General features: G+C 34.3%; 1 protein-coding gene across 1 annotated transcript in view; it reads left to right on the top strand.

Moving 5' to 3' along the window:
• The first annotated feature begins 935 nt into the window (after positions 1–935).
• Positions 936–23,678, top strand: part of RASGRF2 (Ras protein specific guanine nucleotide releasing factor 2) — a 76,100-nt gene continuing 53,357 nt past the window's right edge. Inside the window, exons 1-9 of the mRNA XM_029283904.1 lie at positions 936–980; positions 2,795–2,901; positions 7,390–7,537; positions 8,224–8,313; positions 10,930–11,183; positions 12,208–12,287; positions 12,870–13,063; positions 14,382–14,491; positions 18,263–18,381. Of these exons, the coding sequence (XP_029139737.1) occupies positions 936–980; positions 2,795–2,901; positions 7,390–7,537; positions 8,224–8,313; positions 10,930–11,183; positions 12,208–12,287; positions 12,870–13,063; positions 14,382–14,491; positions 18,263–18,381 (1,147 nt within the window). The remainder of the gene's footprint in view (positions 981–2,794; positions 2,902–7,389; positions 7,538–8,223; positions 8,314–10,929; positions 11,184–12,207; positions 12,288–12,869; positions 13,064–14,381; positions 14,492–18,262; positions 18,382–23,678) is intronic.

The raw sequence follows: 23,678 nt of genomic DNA, 5'->3' as shown, positions 1-23,678 counted from the left end.
GCTTTCCAGAGGCTTTTTATTTGGGAAATATTATTGGAAGGGAAACCCTTGACCCTCTTACTATTAAGGTATGTTCATGGATAAAAATAAATTGTAAAATATGTAAATCTGGCTTTCAGGTAAAAATATTTATTTTCAGTTGCTTAATAAAGCATCAGCACCATATAAGCTATTTCTGCGGTTGTATGCACTGTAGAAAAAAGAGATATAAACATATACAAGTTTGTCCAATCTGCAAAGATGTCTCTCTCCCTCTCTCTTTCTGTCTCCCTCTTCTTCCTCCGTCTCTCTTCCTCTCTCCTAAACTCCACCACCATAATCCTTTCTTTCCTAAAAGGCCAGCTGGAAAAGTTCAGGTGATAGGATATTCCCTTGCCTGACAGGGGAATAGATTTATAGAGCAAACTATACAACTGCTAATAATACAGTATATCAAATAATATATCAAATTTTCCAAAGAAAGCCATTATATGACAAAATATGTTATTTCTAACTGAGTTTTCTTATGCCGTGAGCAAAGTTGCACAACTCCTTATTTCTGAATTTTTGATTATATGAAGCTTTTGAAAGTTCTAATAATTAATTCTCACTGAAGATGATCAACTAATGATTGCTGTTGTCATAAAGGAGATTAGATCAACAGAATATGTATTTTGGCAGTATCATTCTGGGTCAAATCCAGTAGCCAGAGGTTGGATTCAGTGTTTGTTTTTCGTCTTTTCTTAATGGCAGTATTTATCATTCCTTAACTCACTCTGAGCTATACTATCCAAGCATCTTTTAGCCCAGTTTAGGAGATAATAATTTCACTTACATGCTGAAAGGTTCATTGTAATTCAGTACAATGAAGGTATAACTGATAACGTCAAGTAACATAAAAGTATAAAGGCAATAGTATACAGACAATTAGATTGAACAGCATACTTATTTTAAGCATGGACTTGCAGATGCTTATGTTTTATCCATACCAAGCGCAGTTTGTAAGTCAAAAGCTATCAGTCTATTAAAAATGTAAAGTTATCCATGTTAGTATTTTTGCCAAGTTTGCTATACAGCAAAAAGGACAGCACAATTAGAAAAGCAGAAGTCACCATTCCCTATTTTATATGTTATAGATAAATGTGTGTTGCTGTACTTCACCCCATCCTGCAATATTAGATGCAGGCAGTGCTTTTTTGATTTAAAAAAAAAAAGGTGCCGGAACTCACACACGTCATACAACCCGCCTTGCCTACCCTACAAGGTTCCACCCAAAAAAGGTGCTGGAACTCCGTTCTGCGCGTTTTATGACAAAAAAAGCCTTGGATGCAGGAGAGTAGAAATATTAGCAAGGTGAAGAAAAGGAACACAGGATCCATATTCTATATTATTACCTGTCATTCTTCTTTTGTTTTCTTCTGTTCTTAGAGGCCAAGAAGAATTCTTGAAGTCTTAATGCAGGCATGTATCACACCCCTAACTTTATGGTTTTTAATACATGAATAAGTGTACTATCTAATTATTAAGATCTGCAGGGGCAGGTTGTGAGTGTCTGTGACATGTATGCGCTCTTTGACATCCCATAACTAGGAGAAGCACTTTATATGGGAACATGAAAGCATTACCTTTTCTGTTCTATAATTCTTTCCCAAGAGACCAGACTTAATGCTGATCTTGGAATTCCTTTCCCACAGAGGCCACTGGTACCAGCTTTGTCTGCTTTCATTGCTAAGTGAATACCTGGCTTTTGGTTCTAGTATTTGAGCCTAAGGAAACATCACCCAGCCTTGTTATTTGTCCACAAATGCTTTTCCTATTGGTTTTTTTTTTACTGAACTTGATTTTATTCCTTTAGCTTATTTAATAAGATGCTTTATGAAGGAAATTTGGATAGACCAGAAATAATTTTCCTTGCCATCTATAGTTAAATCATGCTATTTGCTCTATCAGTATAGGCAGTGTTGCAAGAGTAATAGACAGAATTATGGGACATAAGAAGCTTGTGTAAGTTTTTGTTTGTTCTTACATTGTTTTTAGTTGCTGTAATACACACAGTTATATGTTTGAAATGGATGGCCATATAAATAAGGGTAGGTAAGTAAGTAGGTAGATAGACAAGCTACCAGCCATGATAGCTGTATGACTTATTCACCATTAGAAACAGTAATGGTGGCAGCCTTTGCTAGGACATCTTCAGACAGCTTTAAGCTGTGCGTCAGTTATGCCTGTTCCTGGATTAGAAAGTTCTGCTCAGTCACTCGTGCCTTATTCCCTTCCCTATTGAATTATTGCCATTGTTCTACATGGGATACAAATCCACCAGAAAACTATTATTTTTCTCTCTCATTTATTCAAGCAATATAGCAAGCCTGAGGAGTGGCTCAAAAGCTATGTTCAGTTATAAAAGGAGTCAGGAGGTACAAGCTAACTAAGCCATAATGCTAGGCTGCTGAGATATCAAAGATGGTTTGGCTTAAAACATCTTTTCTGATGATGACATACAGGTAACTGCAGCATTGTGGTAATTTTAGTGCTGAAGCCTAAGAATGGCAATGTAATGTGTTTAGAATAGATGTGAAGAGAGTGTTCTACAAACTTGAGGTGTGTTTCGGAAGCCAAATTCTTTTCCTGAATAGAGGATCTGTTCATTTCAGAAATCTGTTTCACCAAGAAAAAACCCTATGAATTGTGAGAAAGCAGGGGTTCATTGTATGTACTGATTATACTATTTAGTTAATATTTACATTTTAATTTTATTGAATTTATTATATGACATTACATTACTACATTTAAACCTTTTTAAAACTATTTGCAGTATTATTTCACAGTCCTCTTTGGCCATGAAGGGCAGAAGCCTCTTGAGCTCCGTTGTGAGGAAGAAGCAGATGGAGAAGAGTGGGTGGAGGCTATTCAGCAAGCCAGGTATGAAATTCCAATACTAGCTACTAATAATTTGATTTGGTTAAGAGGCAATGTCTTCTTTCTTTCCTTTTTTCCCTCCGTCCTGGAGATTTCTTCACCATTACCAGCTCCTGCTTTGCCTCCTTCTCTTATAATGCAGAACATGAAAAGTTTAAGCCATTATGTTCATTTCTACATCATTCATAACTATCCAAAATCCCTCTTTACCTTGTTTTGTCACATTTGTTCACTATACCTGATACACAGGTCTGTAGGAGTAACCTAGCATGAGTCATCTATTTTGTCTGTATGGATAATCATATCTTCTGAGATAGGAGCAGCAGCTTGAGTCACTTTTATATTATATATTCATGTTACAGTAAAGTAACATGGAGAATTATTGCTGAATGTACATATGTAGACCATTTTTTAATGATGTCAAGTAACCTCGAACCGTGAAATTGGTGAAAAATATAATAAACAAACAAGAGGTGAATAAATATAATAAACAAACAAGAGGAAGCAACTTCTGGGCCAAATGTGGCCTTGCAGCATTCATTTTGTAGTCCCCATTAGTACCCCTGGAATTTTCCACCCCTTAAAATATACATATAATTCCCCCCCCCCTTTATGGCTGGATTTTCTCATTGAGAAAAAGACAAAATGGATGCCTTAAGGCGTTTTGTTATCCATTAAAGCTTCAGATATTTTGAAAAACAGTCTGAAATAAGTTACCAACCCACTCTGATAACACCATGACATTAAAATACATTCTCTAAAAGAAGATGCTTACTTATAGTTTGATCTCTGCCTCAGTGGCATCATGATAGAAATCTGATGTAACTGGAAGTAGTTGCTTTGGTTCCCCTTCTGAGGAGTTAAGAGGAGGACCTTACATTGGATATCAGAGAAGCAGCTGGAAACAGCCCTTCTGGAGAGCATTTGGTAGGGTTTATAAATTGGCTTTGCTATATATTTTGCATTCTGTGTTTTTCTTTTATTCTATGGTAGATATTTTGTGTATTTTATCTGCCATCAAAAGTCCTTTAGGATTGCACCTGTCTATAAATTTGGTAAATTATTTGCTAATGCTGAATTTAGAATTTATGGTTTTTCAGATAATATGAGAAGATTGAGAGGGAATTTCTTACTTCAAAATTACATGTTTAGTGAAGGAGTTGACTAGGAAAGACACATTTGTACTTTCTCCTGTGAAACTTTCAGCAATCACCCAATTGAAAATCTTGTTAAGTTCTAGTACTGGCTCTTCTTGGTTGTAAATATTTCTCTGAACTCTCAGACATATGTCTGGCTAGAATCCTTTATTATCTTGATTTTTTATTGTAACTTACTGCTTTTATTTGTGGGGTTTTACGAAAGGTATCTTTTTCTTGGAACAAAATAAGACATATGGTATAAATTAAAAGAAAACATTCTTCTGTTTGTTATTGTAATCACAGACAGCTAAAAAAATTTCGGTGTATCTAATTCATGACAAAATGCAAAATGCATAATGTTATTAACTGAGAGTTATTCCTTTCCTGATGCAGCCCTATAGAATATGGTTTCTGTCTTGCTTCCCATAGAAAATAGAGCCTTCCAGGTTGCTTAGTCTGAAGACTGTTAGAATTGTAGCCTTCTCCTTGCTCCATTGACCTCTCATTCTGCTTGTGACTAGACAGGATAAATAGGCTTTACAGAAGCCTGGAATTGAAAATAGCTGCTTTCCTGTAAAAAGGAAGGTACCTCATCCCAGCATAGTTTAAGAGTACATATAATTCTGCTTTAGAATTGGGAGGGAACTGGCTGTACATGTAAGGTATAGCTTACATGAATTGACAAATCTTATCCTCCAGAGATCATTGCTATTCAGTAGCAGTGGAGTAGAAGGAGACTCAAAAAGTGTATTCTTGGGCTTCCGGTTTGACGTCATGAACAATGGGTGCAGGAAGACGGGGCTTCGTCTTTTGTGTTTGATTTTGCCTCGCTGGGGACCCTGGAAAAGGTTGAAAGTCGCCCCATAGAGGCGACAAGCAAGGAGGAGACCCTCATTGATTGTGGGAGGGTGGTGGCCCTTCCGTTTGCTCTGAGGAAGCCCTCCAAACTGGTGGGGTAGCCAGTCAGAAGCTGATGACAACGGAAAACAATAAGCACTAACAAGCAACCTTTCAGCAACGTGGATGAAACTGGGTGAGATCTTATGCTTTCTTTATGACTCTTAAAGACTTCTTCCTGGAAAAAATTGCTCAAAGCACCCTCCACAAAGAGAGAGGGTGATGAGACTAGAAATAACACAAAGGAGATAAAAGAACAACTTTCTAATCTAAATTTACAAACCCAGAATATGACTACAAAGAAGGAACTAGCAACCCAGAAAATAGAAAAAAAAATTGAGGAAGCAGATCCAAAGATGGAGAACCTAATGGAAGGAACTAACTGACAGATTCAGACACCTGAAGAATTAGAAGATGGAGTGATGATATCGGAAATGGAAAAGACATCTTACCAATCAAGAATTCAGAACACATTTGAGGAAAAGGAAGAAAAATTGATTGAATGTAACATAGAGCTGTTAAAAGAACTGTTAGGAGAAGAAGGGAGGCTGTTCAGTGAATATCAATGGATTTGTTCTTCCAAAAATACTTTAATCAAATGGTTTTTCTTAGTCCAAACAATATACACAAAAACAGAGGAAAAATTACTTGATGACTCAAATGCATTGACTTGGAAAGTTAGTTGGCAAAGGAAGAAAGCTAGAAAGACTGAAGAAAATAGAGGTTTTGACCCATTAGATGGGATATTATATTATTACTAGATGTTTGAATATGGTGAAGAATAGATAATTGCTAGAAATAGTATTATCATAACTAGAAAGATAAGATTTGTAATTAGAATATTAGATTTTAGTATGAGAAGGAAAACAGGAAAATGCTAAGAAGTTTGAATAAGAGAAGCTTTTGATTACCTAAAGATAACTTACTTTGAAATTAAACAATAGAGACATTTTGAACACTGATGAGAAATTAAAATTAAAAAAAGCAAAAACAGGATACTGATTGAATATATGGATATTAAGATATGTGTTGGTTAGAAACGTTATCTAAAATGACATTATTGATATTATGAGAAAAATGTAACAAAAATGTTGATACTCAATTATATATTTATTAATAACAATAAGAATTGTATTTGCCTAGTGTGGGAAAACAAGTACTATTGGAAGAAGAGAGGAAACATTTGATGGTGTAATATTGGATCTAGACTGAAGAAGCTAATATATACCACTGAATTACTAATGTCTATTAAGTATTTGATTGTAAAACTATAAAATTAATAAAATATTTATTAAAAAAGTGTATTCTTGATAAAGACTTAGTGACTTGAGTGCTGTTCTTTCTGGTTTCTCTCTATAGTTGGTTGCGTCTGTTGTCACCCAGTGTCACCCACTTCAAAAAAAGGGAGAAGGTAGATTTACCTGCCATTGAACTTATTGCACTCTCATTGGCTGATTCACTTTTTCTTCTCATCTGAAGGCTACCCTTTCCCTGAATGACTTTGGTTTTTGAACAGGCTGGCCAGACTCATTCCCTGGCATTTCTTTCATCAATTTCCCTTGCCACTTTCTCTGTGGCTATCTTGGCTGTCTTCCTGCTTGTAGAGAGCTGCCAGAAGGCTCTTTTGCTTAACTGTTGTCTCAGAACCTGGGAAGATGGCTATTACTTTTCCAAATGCACAGAGTACAAGACTGAAAGAGCATTTCCTGCAATGCAGAAGAAGTCCTACTTTATAACTAGAAGAGGTGGAGTAAACCTTTTATTGTCAAACCAGTCGCCAGGAACTGGGAATAAAATGCCTCTTTGGAAGGTGGTATCACTCAATACTACAGTTTTTAAAATTCACACTTGTCCCAAAGCCAAACAAAGCATTTCCATACTGATTAGCTTTATACCTTGAGACGAATATATGTCAAATTGCTATGACCAAAGAAAAATCAGTTTTTCTAAGACCAGTGTCTTACAAAGGACCTTTGATACTTCTATTGTATAATATCAGTTACATAAAGCATGCATTTCATAGCACATTATATTACAATATTTATTGAAATTAACAATGGATTTATTAAAAACTGTTTCCTTTATGTATCCCTAAATTAAATACTGATTTTATACTAGAGAAACCAATGTAAAATCCCTGTGAATGTATAGAGTAGCTACAATTTATATAAAATAATAGGAAGTTTACTGGTTGAAAACCACCTAATGGAATAAATTATGTTTTGATAAACATAAAGAGTATCTTAACATCAATATTACCAATAAAGCTCTTTTTCTCAGCCTTGTAGATTTAAATATTCCTGGAAAGATTTATGCATAGGTTGTAAAACATAAAAATATGTGGGAATATACTTACTAATTTATTTACTAAGAATAATGGAACCTAGTATTTGCTTAACTATGTTGCCTATATAATTTCTAACAAACATTTTCATTATTTTTTTTCAACTTGTAGCTATTCAGATATCCTGATTGAGAGGGAAGTATTAATGCAAAAATATATCCATCTAGTTCAAATTGTAGAGACAGAAAAGATTTCAGCAAATCAGCTACGTCATCAGCTTGAAGATCAAGACACAGAAATTGAAAGGCTTAAATCAGAGGTATAGTTCAAAATTCATTCTTATTGTGATGCTACTGCTGTCTAATTCATAGTCTGGCTTCCTTTTCAGTCAATGGCAAAAGTGTCATTAATTATAATTATAATGAAACTTTGGCTAGGAGTAACACCTGAATATGAAACTTATTACCTTTCTATTTTGTTGTTTTAAGTTTATTAATCATTTTATTAGTTTTGCAAGGTTGTTTGTGAATGTTATTTGGAATGGTTGTCTTTTTTCTACAATGGATTGCTTTGCTTGTTATTCTAACCTGGGCAATCTAAAAGCAAACTGTGACAATCTGCTTTAATAACAATCCTGCTTTTTTAGGTTCAAGTACAAGAAAATTTATGACTTTAAGATCAAACAGTTGTTGGACCTTATATGTTTTGTATAATGCATATTACCTGGTCTTAACCTGAAAAAATTCTCATGGGAGTAATATAATTGAAAGATTCTGCTATGGGTCATTATATCTTTCAGCTAATGGAACATAAAATATATCCCTTTGCCTAGCTGGGTGTTAATTTATATAGTCCTTTTTCAGATATTGAAAGTTTATAAAACCAGTGAGATGTTACTATTCAGAGTTCCAGGGGCTTGAAATTACATCTTCAAAATGTCATGTGATATTCTGAAATCTGTCAAAAACTTTAAGATTTTACATTTTTGTTTGTTGTTTTTGCCAGATTGTAGCTCTCAATAAAACAAAAGAACGAATGAGACCATATCAAGGCAATCAAGAAGAAGAAGATCCAGATATTAAAAAGATTAAAAAGGTACTTTCCCACTTTTCCACTCCATTTAGATTGTGAAGTGATAACATTTCCTATTTTTTTCTTTCAATTTAAGGAGAATATATATTCATTTGAACTGAGCAGCATAACATTTAGTAAGTGTTCCAGAACAGCTAATTATCTTGATGAACTGTTTGGTGAAAGAGACAGTGATATTAATAAGGTCCACATGACAAAAAGTCATGTATCAAAGTACTCTGTGAAAACAATTATAAAGAAAAAAATTCTGACTATTGTATTTTTAAGCTTTTGAAATAAGCTATTACTGAAAAAAAATAAGTTTGAGATGAACGTCTTTTAAGGGGAGGATAACAACAACAACAATAATAATAATAGTTGCTACCCTGGTGCTGCAAGAGGGAAAAGAGAAAAAAGGGAAGAAAAAATTAAAAGTTTATATAGCTAACAGTGCATTATTATTGAAGTGCTCTATAAACATACAATTATGGATGAAAATGACACTTGAGGCAGTAGGTCCTATTATTAGCAGGATTTTTTTTCTTTTTTACATTTTACATTAGGTTTATATATCTATGGCATGTTGACACATGCATTGGATAGAAAATACTTTGTTTGTTTTACACTGCTTAATCATGAATAAAGGCATTAGGTGTGTCAGTTATTATTTATTATTTACTGGATGTATTTATATCCTGTCTTCTCTGGGAACTCAGGGTAGTGTGCATGGATCAATTCACTCCTCATTTTATTCCTAAAGTTTCCAACATCCTTGGGTTGTCATCAGAGAATGACTTGTGCAAAGTCACCAACTAAACACTAGGATATTGAATCTGAATCTTTCTAGCTCAAATCCATTGACTTAACTGTTACGCCACATTAGTCCTCTACAGTTAATTTTCAATTAAATCAATACAATTTATTGTATAGACCTAAGTTATTGTTTTCCTTACAGTTGATATTAAAAGTGAGATGTTGGTAAAAATGGAATATTAAGTAGAAGCCTATGCAGAGTTTGGGATTGAGTGTTCAAGTATTCTAAAATGCATGAAAACTCATTAAAGTAGCTGTATCCTTATCTAGGAAGCAGGCATGGCTGTTTTAATAGGTTGCTGATTGTTCACTTTCTTTTATGTTACATTACATATCCTCCAAAGCAAATGTGAAGAATGGCTTGTTGAACTTGTTCAATTTAGTTCTGTTATTCAGATGTGACTCTCATAAATACATTTTTGCTCTACTTAAAGCAAGCATGCTAATTCCTCTACATAGTCTCTGTTTTCTGAGCCAATCTACAATGCCAAATATTCTAAGATCAGTTAAAGTATTCTGGTTTTTCTAAGCATGCTCTAGAATAAGTGGAAGAGTAGTTGCCGCTTTCTTTTTGCAGGCATGTTTGTCTTCCTTACTTTTCTTTTTTCTTTTGTAGATTTTATTAATTTTTTTAATACAATTCAGTAGTATTTATTCAACAAACGTGTTGTCTGAATTTATCATTCACTAATACAAATTTAATTCCTAAACCTTTATTCTTTTCTCCAGCCATTGATAAAATAAGTCCCAAATTTGAAAGTATTCTGTTTCTTCTTTTTCTTTCAACCTCATAGTAAGTCTGTCCATTTCCGCACATTCTAGTATTTTTTAAATTATTTCTTTCTCTGGTGGTATTTCTTCATTTTTCCAATATTGTGCGAATATGATTCTTGCCACTGTTATCACATGTAAAATCAAGTATATACTTTGTTTATCAATCTTTTCTGGCATTATACCTAGTAAAAAAAGTTCAGGTTTAAAATCTACATGCTATCCCAACATCTTTTCTAGCCAAGTAGATATTTTTGTCCAGTACCTCTTTGGTTTAACACATGTCCGCCATACATGATAATAAGTACCTGACTTATGTTTACATTTCCAACATCTATCTGACATATTTTTAAACATTTTTGCTAACCTTGCTGGTGGCAAGTGCCATCTATAAAACATTTTATATAGGGTTTCTTTATAAGAAGTTGACATTGTCAATCTATAATTTCTTTCCCACAAGTTTTGCCATTTTTCTAAATCTATGTTATATCCAAAATTCTTTGCCCATTTTATCATTATTTCTTTAACTTGTTCATTTTCCATTTTCAAATTCAATAAAAACATAGGATAAATAACAACGGAGATAGTGGACATCCTTGTCTTCTACCATTTCTTATCTCAAAGTTCTCTGTATAGTCTCCGTTTAGAATCACTTTTGCTGTTTGTTTACAGTATATTGTTTCAATCATATTTATAAAGTTTTGTCCAAAGTCTGTTGTTTTTAGCTGTTGAATCATAAATTGCAAGGAAACATGGTTTGTCTTCCTTTCTTGAAACATTGATATATCAGTACATATGTTTGAAGGGGATATATATGCATTTCAAAGACCATTAAAATGTTTTTTTAAAAATCAGATCAGTATGAAGTAGTTTCTCTGAAGGTGGCCAAATTCTGTTATTAGGCAAACTTTAACTGCCCACAGTTAATCCACTACCAATCACAATATATTATTCTGTCTTTATTTTTTACTATTATTGTTGTTTTTAATGCTTTTATTTGTAATGCTGGTCTGTGACCGTAATAAAATTTTATTTTCTTTTAAATTCACTCTTTAGGTTCAGAGCTTTATGCGTGGTTGGTTGTGTAGAAGAAAATGGAAGACAATTGTTCAAGATTATATTTGTTCTCCACATGCAGAAAGTATGCGAAAAAGAAACCAAATAGTTTTCAACATGGTTGAGGCAGAATCTGAATATGTGCATCAACTTTATATCCTTGTGAATTGTTTTCTAAGGCCCTTAAGAATGGCTGCAAGTTCAAAGAAACCACCTATTAGTCATGATGATGTTAGCAGCATCTTCCTCAACAGGTATTATTGGATACATTTTAAAAAACTCATTCCAATATGATTGCATGAAATTGTTTTCTATCTGTCTGCCTGACTTTCATTTATAGTATTAAAAATCTGTACAATGTGTAGCACATGACTGCATTTAATTTTTAGAATTTTGACATTGAAAACTCTTACTTCCTTTCTCTTTTGGGTTGCAGGGGAAGACTAGATGAATTCCAGTTTTTCACCCCTAATTGCAGTAGCTTCATTGGAACAAAATGGAAAACTGATTTATGTTGATAGTTTCAAGATTAAATTGAATAACATATGGCCTTGAATATTATAAAACTAGTGGACAGATAATCCAAATGGCTGAATCAAAGTCAAATGGTGCATCTACGGACTCTTTGATATCTTTGCTGATCATACCAATTAGGATAGAAGCTGCAAGAAGATAAACTTCTGCTGGGCTTCTCAGCCTAGCAAATCTAGGTGTTTTAGTTTCACTTTCAGCTCTTTATATAACTTAGATTTGGGAGTTTTGTGTAGCTGATGTGCATGTATTCGCAACATTCAACTGATCAGATTGGCTTAGAATTTAGTGGGTCCAAAATTGTCACTCCCCATTCACAGAATGCCAATCTGGGGATATTCTGCCTACCACTATTAAAAGAGATACAGATGCAACTTGATAACCATCCTCATTTTGTGCCTAAATTAGAACTCTGCACAGATTTCTTCTTGTTGATTCTGTTTATGGTGTATTTAATCTTTTTTCTTTTGTAAACCGTCCAGAGTTAATGTCCAAGTTTGGCAGCTGTATAAATTCTTTAAGTAAATATAGTTAAATAAAAATATTGTTTATTATTTCAAAACTATGAACAAATACTCTGTAATTTTATATATTTTTAAAGTTCTAACTCACTGCATCTCAAAGGTTTTGGGGTGGCAATAGCCTGTTTGATACTCATTTCATGATATGTACTGATAATTTCAAATAATATATTTTACACAGATTTTTAATTTTTGTTTTATTTTGTCAACTCTTATTTCTCTCCAGTGAAACTATAATGTTCCTTCATGAAATATTTCATCAAGGATTAAAAGCAAGAATAGCAAACTGGCCTACCTTAATTTTAGGTAATATTGTGTGTTGGTTTCTGTGTTTAAAGAGTAGTATTACATTTTTTATTTGAAAGTTAAGTTTTTTTTTAAAGTTTCCTTTCAGTAAGTTGTTTTATTTTTTATTTGCCCTGTTAAATAAATTTAGAAACTTGCAGCGTCTACCTGTGTATTCTTTGTTCCAAAAGGTGTAACTATGTTAGGAAGATGCACTGTATTTCATTACTGTGATATAAAGTTTACAGCTTTTTTTTCTTCAGTCAGAAATTTGGTTTTTTTAAAAAAATAATTATATTACTGGCAGAAATAAGACAAATGTGATTTTCCTGTCATTTGAAGCTCTGTCCTAGCATGAGATACACTTACAAAGAGCCTTCATGTTAAATTTATTAATATAGATAAACTGTATCAATTACTTAAAAGTTCTGGAAGAACTCCTGAGCGGTCAAATTGTGACAGTATTAGAGGAAATTTTAATAAAGTTGCCTTCCTTTTTAACACCTGTAATTATACAATGCTACAAATGGAATTAATTTGGTTTAAACTTTTTATTTCTGTGAAGGAAAAAGAATGACTGCAAAAATCTTTTTGTCTTTGTAGCTGATTTATTTGATATTCTTTTACCAATGCTGAATATATATCAAGAATTTGTTAGAAATCACCAGTATAGCCTACAGGTGCTGGCAAACTGCAAGCAGAACAGAGATTTTGACAAACTCTTAAAGCAATATGAATCCAACACTGCATGTGAAGGCAGAATGCTTGAAACATTCCTTACCTACCCTATGTTTCAGGTAATTTTATTGCTTGCATCATTTTTATTATGACTTTTGCTGTCAAATAATCTTTCCCAAATGATGTTGTTTGAAAGAGTGGCTAACCTGGACTCACTAAACTGAAGAAAATTGCTGTAGCATAAGTCTTTGTATTTTATTCAATCACGAGAGATACTGTATTACAATATTTTGTAAGATATTTCACAGGCATTAGTATTGTATTGTTTATTATTTTTTAATCATAAATTTGCAGTGATGTATTTTTACATTATAGTCAGTTTTTATCTATGAAAATTAAAATATTTGGGAGGATACCCAAATGGCACTATAAAACTGCAGGAATGATACCCAAGCACATCTAAGTATGCATAGAAGTCACAATCCTCTTAGAGAATGAAGACTGCATCAGCTATGTGTGCTGTTGATGCCATGGTGCTCGGGTTAAAAAGGATTGTTAAGCCCAAATACTGTAAGAGAAATATGTAAACTGGTCCTGGATAGCACCTTGGTTGGACAAAAAGCTTTCAAAATACTTCTGCTGATATAGTGTGCCCATTGCAGCATGCTTTCAGAACTTGCTGTGGCTTTCTGCAGCTATAGATTATTCCACTTCAAATAATTATATGACAGCTACTGTTACTAGCTCATGAAAAATATACTGCCAAAGTCCTAGCATGGACTTTAAGACTAACAGTGACAGCTGTCAAATAATCACTTAGGAGGAGAAAAATAAAGGTTTATTTTGTTGAAAACAGCTGGGATGGAGGGAGTTCGTCCCTGTCAAGAAAACCTGTCACTACAATTTCATTGGAGAATAGCCTTCCCTTCCCCCCCCAGCAATTTAAGTGAAGCAACTTTTATTTTTCTATGTGACAGCTGCCCTCGGCATAGTTAATGAAAGCAGCAACTCCCCTAAAGCAGCTTATTAGAGCTTTAATAGCTGCCCTGATACTCCACACATATCTGAAGCCAGGTCAAAGATTAAAGATTAATCTGTTTCACTTTGGATGACTTTGGGGAAAAAAACAGATTCAATTTAAGGTTTAGCTATCATCAGAAACAGATGCATGCTATGTTCATATTACTCTCACTGAATTAGTATTGCTATTTTAAAGTAATTTTTTGGACTCTGAAGACTCCTGTGCTGAGCCAAGAATTCAGTGACCTCAATGACCCCTTCCTACTCTATAATTCTATTTTCTGATTTCTGAAATAGTAAATGCTATTTTTTAGATTGTATTGTATTGTACTGTAAGAAAATCCAAGATAGAAAACATATGTTATAATTAATTATACATTTAAAAAGCATTACTGATCAATATTTTCAATCCTTTAGATTCCTAGATATATTATCACCCTTCATGAACTTCTAGCTCATACACCACATGAACACGTGGAAAGGAAAAGCCTTGAGTTTGCTAAATCTAAACTGGAAGAACTTTCAAGGTTTGATTGCTTTTTGTTCTCAATATATACATCTAGAACAGAAGTTATAATATGTAAAATCAGATAATATTTTTTTTAAAATTGCACTTGTATATTTTATTTATTATGTTTTTATAATGCCAGGCTCCAAAAGACTAGTAGCTCAAAGTAATATCTATAAAGACACAACAATCAAAACAAATTCAACAGTATATCTAAACAGTTCCTACTGGTGCTGAATCCCACTGGAGACTATTCCAGGTTAAAGACTCTGCAAAACAGCACTCTTAATAGCTCTCCATTGGGGAAATATACCAACTGACCTTCTGGGAGGAGAATATTTGAAATTGAAGGAACTGCAGTAGAGAAACCCTGTTCCCATTCCCTTGAATATCTCAAGTAGGAGGAACTTTAAATATTAGCTTATGGAATGAACTTATAGGGCAGGTTGGTTTTTCTTCAAAGAGGCATTTCTGGAGAGTCATGAAAGCTTTATAGATTAAATTAGCATTTGAAATGTACCCAAATCAGGCCTACAGGCCTAGTGAAGTATAGTTATATGATTGTTACCCATTGAGAAGTGGACTGTTACATCTTTCACTAATTATAGTTTCCAAGTAGTCCTTAAAAGCTCATGTCACATGTAAAGAACATTGTAGTAATCCAGCTTACAGCCTTCAATAATTAAAATCAGATAGTTTTGGAAAAAAAGAACTTAGTCTCCCCACCGTTCAATTTAAATTAATTTTATCACATCCATATTCACACAGGTCAATATCTCCATCTCAGCTTGGAACTGTATAATTCAGTGTCTTCAATATACTTAAGATATATTGGTTCATCCTAACCAACGGATGATCTTTCCTAGCAATTTCAGATAAATAATGAAAAGCAAGGGGATACCATAACAGAACATTCACTGATTTGACCTCTCTTTCATCCCTGTCTGGAATGGCCCACTTAGGAAGGGGTAGAAACATGGCAAATCAGTCTCTCTGAACCTTGTAGGTAATCCGGAAGTATACCATAATAATAATAATAATAACGTTGGAAGGGACCTTGGAGGTCATCTAGTCCAACCCCCTGCTCAGGCAGGAAACCCTATACCATTACAGATAAATGGCTGTCCAGTCTCTTCTTAAAAACTTCCAGTGTTGAAGCATTCATTGTTTCTGGAGGCAGGTTGTTCCACTGGTTAATTGTTCTAACTGTCAGGAAGTTTCTCCTTAGTTCTAGATTGCTTCTATCCTTGATTAGTTTCCATCCGTTGCTTCTTGTTCTGCCTTCAGGCGCTTTGGAGAATAGCTTGACTCCCTCTTCTTTGTGGCAGCCCCTGAGATATTGGAATACTGCTATCATGTCCCCCCTTGTTCTTCTCTTCATTAAACTAGACGTACCCAATCCCAGCAACCGTTCCTTATATGTTTTAGCATCCAGTCCCCTAATCATCTTTGTTGCTATTCTCTGTACTCTTTCTAGAGTCTTAACATCTTTTTTACAGCGTGGTGACCAAAGCTGGATACAGTAATACAAGTGTGGCCTTACCACGGCATTGTAAAGTGGTATTAACACTTCACGTGATCTTTATTCTATCCCTCTGGTTAATGCAGCCTAGCACTGTGTTGGCTTTTTTGGCAGCTGCAGCACACTGCTGGCTCATATTTAAGTGATTGTCCATTAAGACTCTGAGATCCCTCTCACAGTTGCTACTATTGAGCAAGGAATCACCTATACTATAACTGTGCATTTGGTTTTTCTTGCCTAAATATAGAACCTGATGGAGGGTATTGCATACCACCAAGAAAAAGTAACAAGAGAGGGCTGCATTCCTATCTAGGCCATGACAAAAAGCTCTACAAGATGGATCAGTTCAAGTTTCATCCTGTGCCCACGTCTGAACCAAACTGAAAGGGATTCAAACAATTTACTTTTTCTGGGATACATTGCAGCTGACATGCCACTTCCTTGACAATTACTTTACCCCCAAATAGAAAGATGGACACAAGATGAAGATTGAACAACAGCTTGGGGGACAGAATCATTTTGTCTACTTTCCCTCAACTAGAAGCGGGTAACTTTAAAGTAGACCATGAGGGTACAGTATATCCCATCAATGCAGTAAGAGCAGAGGTTACTAAAGCTTTGAAGCTTTTACTGCCAATGTGTAGAGTTGAATGTGAGCTCTTACAGATATTCAGTCAGATTTATTGGGATCTTCTTCCACTGGCAGGCTAGGCATTTATCCTGCCATTTCATCTCCTGGACCTTTTCAGTAAAACTGCTGAGGACAATCACATGTATGACCCTGGTTGCCTCTGAATTCCAGATTTAAAAGTAGCATTTCATGGAACTACCTGCCAGATTGCTGTAAAAACCGATAAGTGCCTATTGGAATCCATCTGGATCCCAAAGGTATCTGGACATGCTGTCTCAATCAGGCCTCCGATATGACTGGGAGGAGCTATACAGAAAGTGATCTGACCATGACAAAATTAGAATGTCATCTTTTTTTCAAATAACAAGCCAAGTGCTTTGAGTTGGAAAGAAAATCAAAATGTTTGATTTAAACTTAACATTGCCTGGCATATGCCCATAGTTGCAAAAGAGGTCATGAACTAAACTTTCCCAGACTGTCCTGCCCCTAGATGTGGACACTGAAATCCACCTGAATCAGAATTGTATATTATTGTATATTATTGTATATCAGCCCTACAAGGTAGACCAGATCAAGAAACAGATGCCATGTAAAAGTACTTTCATTAGAATAACTGTAGTAACAGAAACTAGTAAGTTTCTGAATGTGCATCCTCTTCTCCCTCTTTTATCTTCATGTGAATTGCCGGGGGGGGGGGACCTGCTTTAGATAAAGATTTTCATAAATCTTTATCTTTGTATGGGCTTAAGCCATATGTACCTGTTTGTTGCCTTGGTAACAGATCTTCCCTGTCTCTGTCAAAGCCATTCTATATGCTCTTTATATTATCATTCTTAATTGTACTGCTTTTTAAAATTTATTGGTTACTTGTTTGTTGATTGTATGCTATCTAGGGTTGCAATTTTTAGTCTAGGTGGTAAAATGCAAAGGGGGGGGGCTTTTACCAGAGTTTGCCTTACACCAAGATTATTAGCAGTTTGGCCCAGGGTCAAGGCTGAAGGTTCTGAAGAAATTATTGGCTGTCCCTACTTCCCTATGATTCCTGTCATATATTTTTTGCTCTCTCACACTTGGGATCTGTCTATCCATCTGTCCGAAAGAACTCCGGACCTCAAATTCCCCACGGCTTAAAGCATGATCTGGAGAGCATAAGAATCTAAAAAACATGCATTTCCAACTACCCAAGTGAATTGCAATTTTAGCCAGCACTGGGATAGATATTTGACCAAAACTATTCTTATAAGACTAGTAAACAACTTAGTAAGGCTGTTTAGTGAGAGACACTCCTCTTCCTATGTTGGTATAATAAATGAAAAATATGTTTTAAATTGTTCCCCAGTTGGGAAAATTTGTTAAGGAAAGTTCCAAAGTAAAATAGCTTGAAAAACAGGAACAGCAATTGCTAACAAAAGAGGCAATTAACTATTCAGTGTGCTGGTATGGAGGAGATCATGATGTGATAGTCAGGGGAGATAATAGACAAACTTTGTCAAGGATAGCATTCCATTTCGACCAAACAAATTTCAGTTATAATACACACAGACAGTCTTATGCTGGCCATAAAGTTCATCCAAGCTGTTCTTTCTTTACAAATTCATAACTAGATAACTGATTTTTTGCCCTCTCATTTACAATAGAATAATGCACGATGAAGTGAGTGAAACAGAAAATATACGGAAAAATCTTGCAATAGAAAGAATGATAGTAGAAGGTTGTGACATATTATTGGACACCAGCCAGACTTTTATACGACAAGGTAAGACCAATGAATTTAACATGCATGTATTGATTATGCAGAATATGAAGGAAAAATGAAATTGAAAACGATAGTTTATGTTGGCATCACTGGGAAGTATAAGATGCAAAATACCTGTTTTTGACATCTGCACATCTATATATTTGTAATTTCCGGGCTGCTGTTGAGCCCTACCTCTATGCTGTTTTTTTTCCAGGAGACATGAAAAACAGCACTATAATAATAAAGCACCCATGGGAAAGTCACATACACAATAACCGGACTATCATCTTCAGTGGACCAGAAATTATCTCCAGCACCATGGAAAATAATTCTGTCTGGCCGATAGATGTTGCAATCCCAAATGATGCCAACATTCGGGCAAAAACACAGGAGAAACTTGAAGTACTTGAAGCTTTGTCAAATGGTGGAGCGATTGTGAGGAATGAAAATAGTTGTTTGTTATTCCCATTTTTCATTTGTACTTCTAGAACAGCTCAAACAGATATAATTTGATTTCTTTTTAAATTAAAATCATTTACAGTGTCAGAGTTTTAAAATCATAGTGTGAAATATCTTCTGATTTGCCTCACTTCTGCCAATTGGAAGATCTCTCTGTATTCCTTGTGGAAGTCTACCAAATGTTCTAAAACATTATTTACATAACTGTGGTGTGAACTGCTATCATATATGCTAACTGTGTACTTAATTCTCCAAATTCTCCTTCTTATGAGACTCTAATACTGTTCGTATAAAGAAGTGGTAGCAGAAGTATAAAGAATTCCTTCAAGGAATTAAAAGACAACTTTAAGCAGATAATAACAGAAATACTAGAGGAAGACATATCTGGCTGGCTGAAATCATGGAGAGGAGCAATCACTGTAACCTATTTATTGCACATCCCATTTGTGCTATAGAAAATGCTGAAGCAATGTATGGTTGCTTTGTGTTTGTACTTTATAGAACGAAATGACGGCCACAATCTAATGGTTTGCTTTAAGAGACCCCAAAGCCATTTGCCCATCTCTAATGGAATGTTTTCTTTGAAAAACAGATTCCAACATCGGATATAAGCTGTTGATTTAATGTCTCTATGTTCCTAAGGAGTTCATTGTTTGTAACATTGGCAGTGGAGATGGAGAAAATGTTTAAATTACCCAGCGGGAAATGCATTGCAGAATTTCCTCAAATAGGAAATTTTATAGATATATTTGATTGGATTCTTTTTTTTTCAAAGAGAATTTCTACAGAAAGCTAACACAGATTTCCAAATTTATATAAAAATTCCATATTATTGTAGTAGAAAACAATTCTAGAAATAGTATAGAAAATAGATTTAGATTAATACGGTATATTCTGCTAGGGAATGTAGGAAAGGAGGAAAATAAATACAAGAAAAGAACAGATTTTGTTATGGATACTATGAATGACCGGAAGAATTTTAGATGTCTATAATTTGATGTTAAGGTGCCAGTGTTTTACATAATCTTGTTTCCATCCAGACAACTTCTAAATGTTGGTATTAAAGTAAATTCTTCAAATCAGTGTTTTCCTTGTATCTTCTGTCCATGATTTGAAAATGAAATAGCTATAAAACAGAAGTTTGAGTCATGGCACTGGTATAAAAGAGTATATTTTAGTATTAGGATTCATTCACTTATACTTAATATTTTTATGATAAGAACTTTCTTTTATGAAGTGTGGAAAAGGAACTTATTCTACAAGATGAACAACTAATATGAATAAAACAATTCTAATTAAATGCCAATATTGCAGGTTTTATCTGGTCATATTATCAAGATTTTCCTGTGGTACTTGGCAAAGTTTTTTTTAGTGTTTGTCAGTACATCTATATGAATTTAAAAAAAAAATCTTCCAAGGTTTTATTACAAAGCATCATTATCATATGTGTCCCTACTCAGTTTTGGATAACTGTATTCTTGGGAAATAATTCTGACAGCATGGAATTAAATAAGTTTATTAATGATGTCTTGATCTTTTTTATGTTTGTGAGGGGATTATGCTTGAAATATTAAAAACTAAAAAAATGATTTTGTTGTATGTAGACTACAAAAAGGCAAGTGAATTTTATTAATGTTAAACCACTAATCATGGGTAAACCTTATAGAACTATGCTAATATATATGACTCTTAATGCTGTGTATTATATTATATTTTGGTGTATTAATATGTATTCACTGGCTGTTTACGTTTGTGCCTATTCACACAGACACACAGACACACACACACACAATATGAAGTTCATCACACAGACAGCTAAATCTTCAGATTGGATTTGATATTTTTGTCCACCTATTGGGTCCTTCCAGAGGATCTGGGATAGGCAGATATGGAGGGAATGGGACAACTTGCCACAGCCAACTCACTGAGAACAACTTGCCATGGCCAACTTGCCAAAGCCAACTCGCCACAACCAACTTGCTACAGCCAACTCACCACAGGACAACTCGCTATGGCCAACTCACCGTGGGACAACTCACTGCGGGACAATTTAACAATTCTATTTAATTATTTAAAATAAGTTACAAATTATTTTAATTTTTACCATTAACAGTTCATTCTGTCCTTTCTTTTGCATCCTTTCTTTAATTATTCTTTTTCATCATTTCTTTGATATTAGTGTAACTTTTGTCTTGCAACGAGTTGTCCCATGGCGAGTTGGCCATGGTGAATTGTCTGGCAGCGAGTTGGCTGTGGCGAGTTGGCTGTGGTGAGTTGGCCATGGCGAGTTGGCCGCAGTGAGTTGGCTGTGGCAACTTGTCATAGACCCAATATGGATGTTTGATGATGTTACAGATATCATTGAAGAATGTAAGCTGTTCCAAGTAAAGCTGCCTTTTGCAATTGACTAATGGTGAATTTGTCAATGCTGATGGTGTTTAAGTGATGCTCCATTTGTTTTGGGATTGCACCCAAGGGGGCCTATTACTACTATTTCTACCTCTTTTTTTTGCCATAGCCATTCTATTTCTATTTACACATTTGTATTTTGTTATTTTCTCCAATTCTTTCTCTTCAATTCTGCTGTTTCCAGGTATTGCCGCATCCACTAGCCAGACTTTTTTGTCTTTCTTATCAACAATTGTTAAGTCTGTGGTGCTATATAGCTGGTGCCTGTCTGTCTGAATTCTAAAGTCCCAGAGCACTTTAGCTTATTCATTTTCTATTACTTTCTTTATTTTATAGATTCACTAGTTCTTTCTTGCAGGCAAATAGTATTTCTTGCAAATCTTCCAATGCACCATTGTTGCTACTTTGTCATGCTGTTGTTTGTAGTCAGTCTGGGCAATCTAGTTGCAGCAGCTAGCCTGGTGATCCCCTATTTCTTCAGCTTCTTTTTTAAAGGCAGCACTTGCTATCTGTTGCTGTCTTCTCACTTCTCGCTTTATATGCATTTGTTTTTAAGGCTTGGTCTTGTGCATCCAGAATTAACTCCTTGGTCTCTTTATTCAACTTTCCTGCTCTTAGCCATTGCCAGGTCTTGTTATTATCTGTTTCCCTTGCTATTTTTTTTTAATGTACTGGCCATATAATATTTTGTCTTCCCACGCCTCTTTTCTGTTCTTCATTTGCTCTTTCTTGTAGGCCAGTTTGGTCTCTCCTGTACTTAGTAGGCCTTCCTGGTATACTAGCTTCAGTGCATCTTCTTCACTATCCTTCAGTTATTCTTCTAATGCCCTTTTTTCTTCTTCAACCATCTGATGTACTTGCAACATTCCATACCCACCTATTTTCCTTGGTAAGTAAAGTCTGTCAACATTGTTGCGTGGATGAAGTACATGATTCATTGTCATTATTTTAAAACATTTTCCAGGGTTTTATTACAAAGCATCCTTATCAGATGCTTTGGATAACTGGGTTCTTGGGAAATATTTCTGACAGCATGGAATTAAATACGTTTATTGATGATGTCTTGATCTTTTTTATTTTTGTGAGGGGATTGTGCTTGAAATATTTAAAATTAAAAATGCTCTGTTGTACATAGACTACAAAAAGGCAAGTGAATTTTATTAATACCTTTATTATCTAATATTATTTAATATCTTTATTAAATCACTAATCATGGGTAATCTTTATACAACTATGCTAATGTGTATGACTCTTAATGTGTGTTAATTGTATTATATTTTAGTATATTAATATGTATTCACTGCCTGTTTATTTTTGTCCCTATGCATATGCACACAATATGTTATAATTATTATTGCTGTAATCCCAAATCAATCATTAAAGGTTATGGAGTAGAATCTACTACATTCATCCAGTGTGGGTTAGTAAATAGATTTGTTTGACTTCCTAGTCTGGGGCTGAGAGACTGACTGACACAAAGTCACCCAGATGGTTTCTGTGACTAAAGGAAAACTGGAATCTGGGTCTCGCAACTGCTAGTCCAGCACCTTAACTATTAAATCACACTGGTAACCTCTGTTATTTTCCCTTTCTCTCTCTTTCTCTCTCACACATATGCACAATAACTTGGAAAGTATCAAAATACGTTTATTTGGAATCAAGTTTCATTAAGGACCTCATTTAAATGGGGTTCATGAAAAAGATTTACCTCTGAATTTTACTATTACAGCGAGTCTTCTTTAAAAGATCAGTTTGTATCTTGCAAATTGTGACCTATTGTATAGAAGGAACATATTTTTACATTACATGGTTGGTGTCCACATTAAAATACTTTCACAATTGGCTTCATATGAATGAATGTGTTTATTGGGATCCAGCATCTTGTTTAAATAGATCCCACAAAGATGTGTATTGTCTTGGGTCAGTTTTATTTATTTGTCTAAAAATTTGAAATTCAATAAACTATAGTATAGCAAAATTACATTTAGTGTATTATATTGCTCATATTGACTCATATTTTTAGAATTCTGTGTTGTTACCAAAAAGAAAATCACCAATATTGTTTTCTCACAGCCAGTTAAAAAAGTAAATCCTAGAATACTCGTAATTCAAGTTTGTGTTTGCTTTCTGTATTTAAAAGAATGTCTCAGTGCTGTATACTTAAAAGATTGCTATTTCCAATTCTAAGTAAACCTGGTTAACTTGGATGAAAGGGCTACAAACGTCAGTGGAATTTACATTACAATAAATGAATATGTTAAGTATATAATTCAACTTTATCTCAGGTATATTTTAATATCAGTAATTTCATTTAGAGTTAACCTCACATAAGTATTATGTCATTGCATCTATTTAATATTTTAGAGATAGGTTTGTAGCATCATAAGCTACATTTTTTATTCTTGGTTTGTTGAACACACATTATTAGCCTTGTTTATCTGTTAGAA

This window comes from Protobothrops mucrosquamatus, unplaced genomic scaffold (assembly GCF_001527695.2).
Source record: "Protobothrops mucrosquamatus isolate PMUCROS unplaced genomic scaffold, P.Mucros_1.0 scaffold272, whole genome shotgun sequence".
NCBI classification, from domain to species: Eukaryota; Metazoa; Chordata; class Lepidosauria; order Squamata; family Viperidae; genus Protobothrops; species Protobothrops mucrosquamatus.
This window is presented reverse-complemented; position numbering and strand designations above follow the sequence as displayed.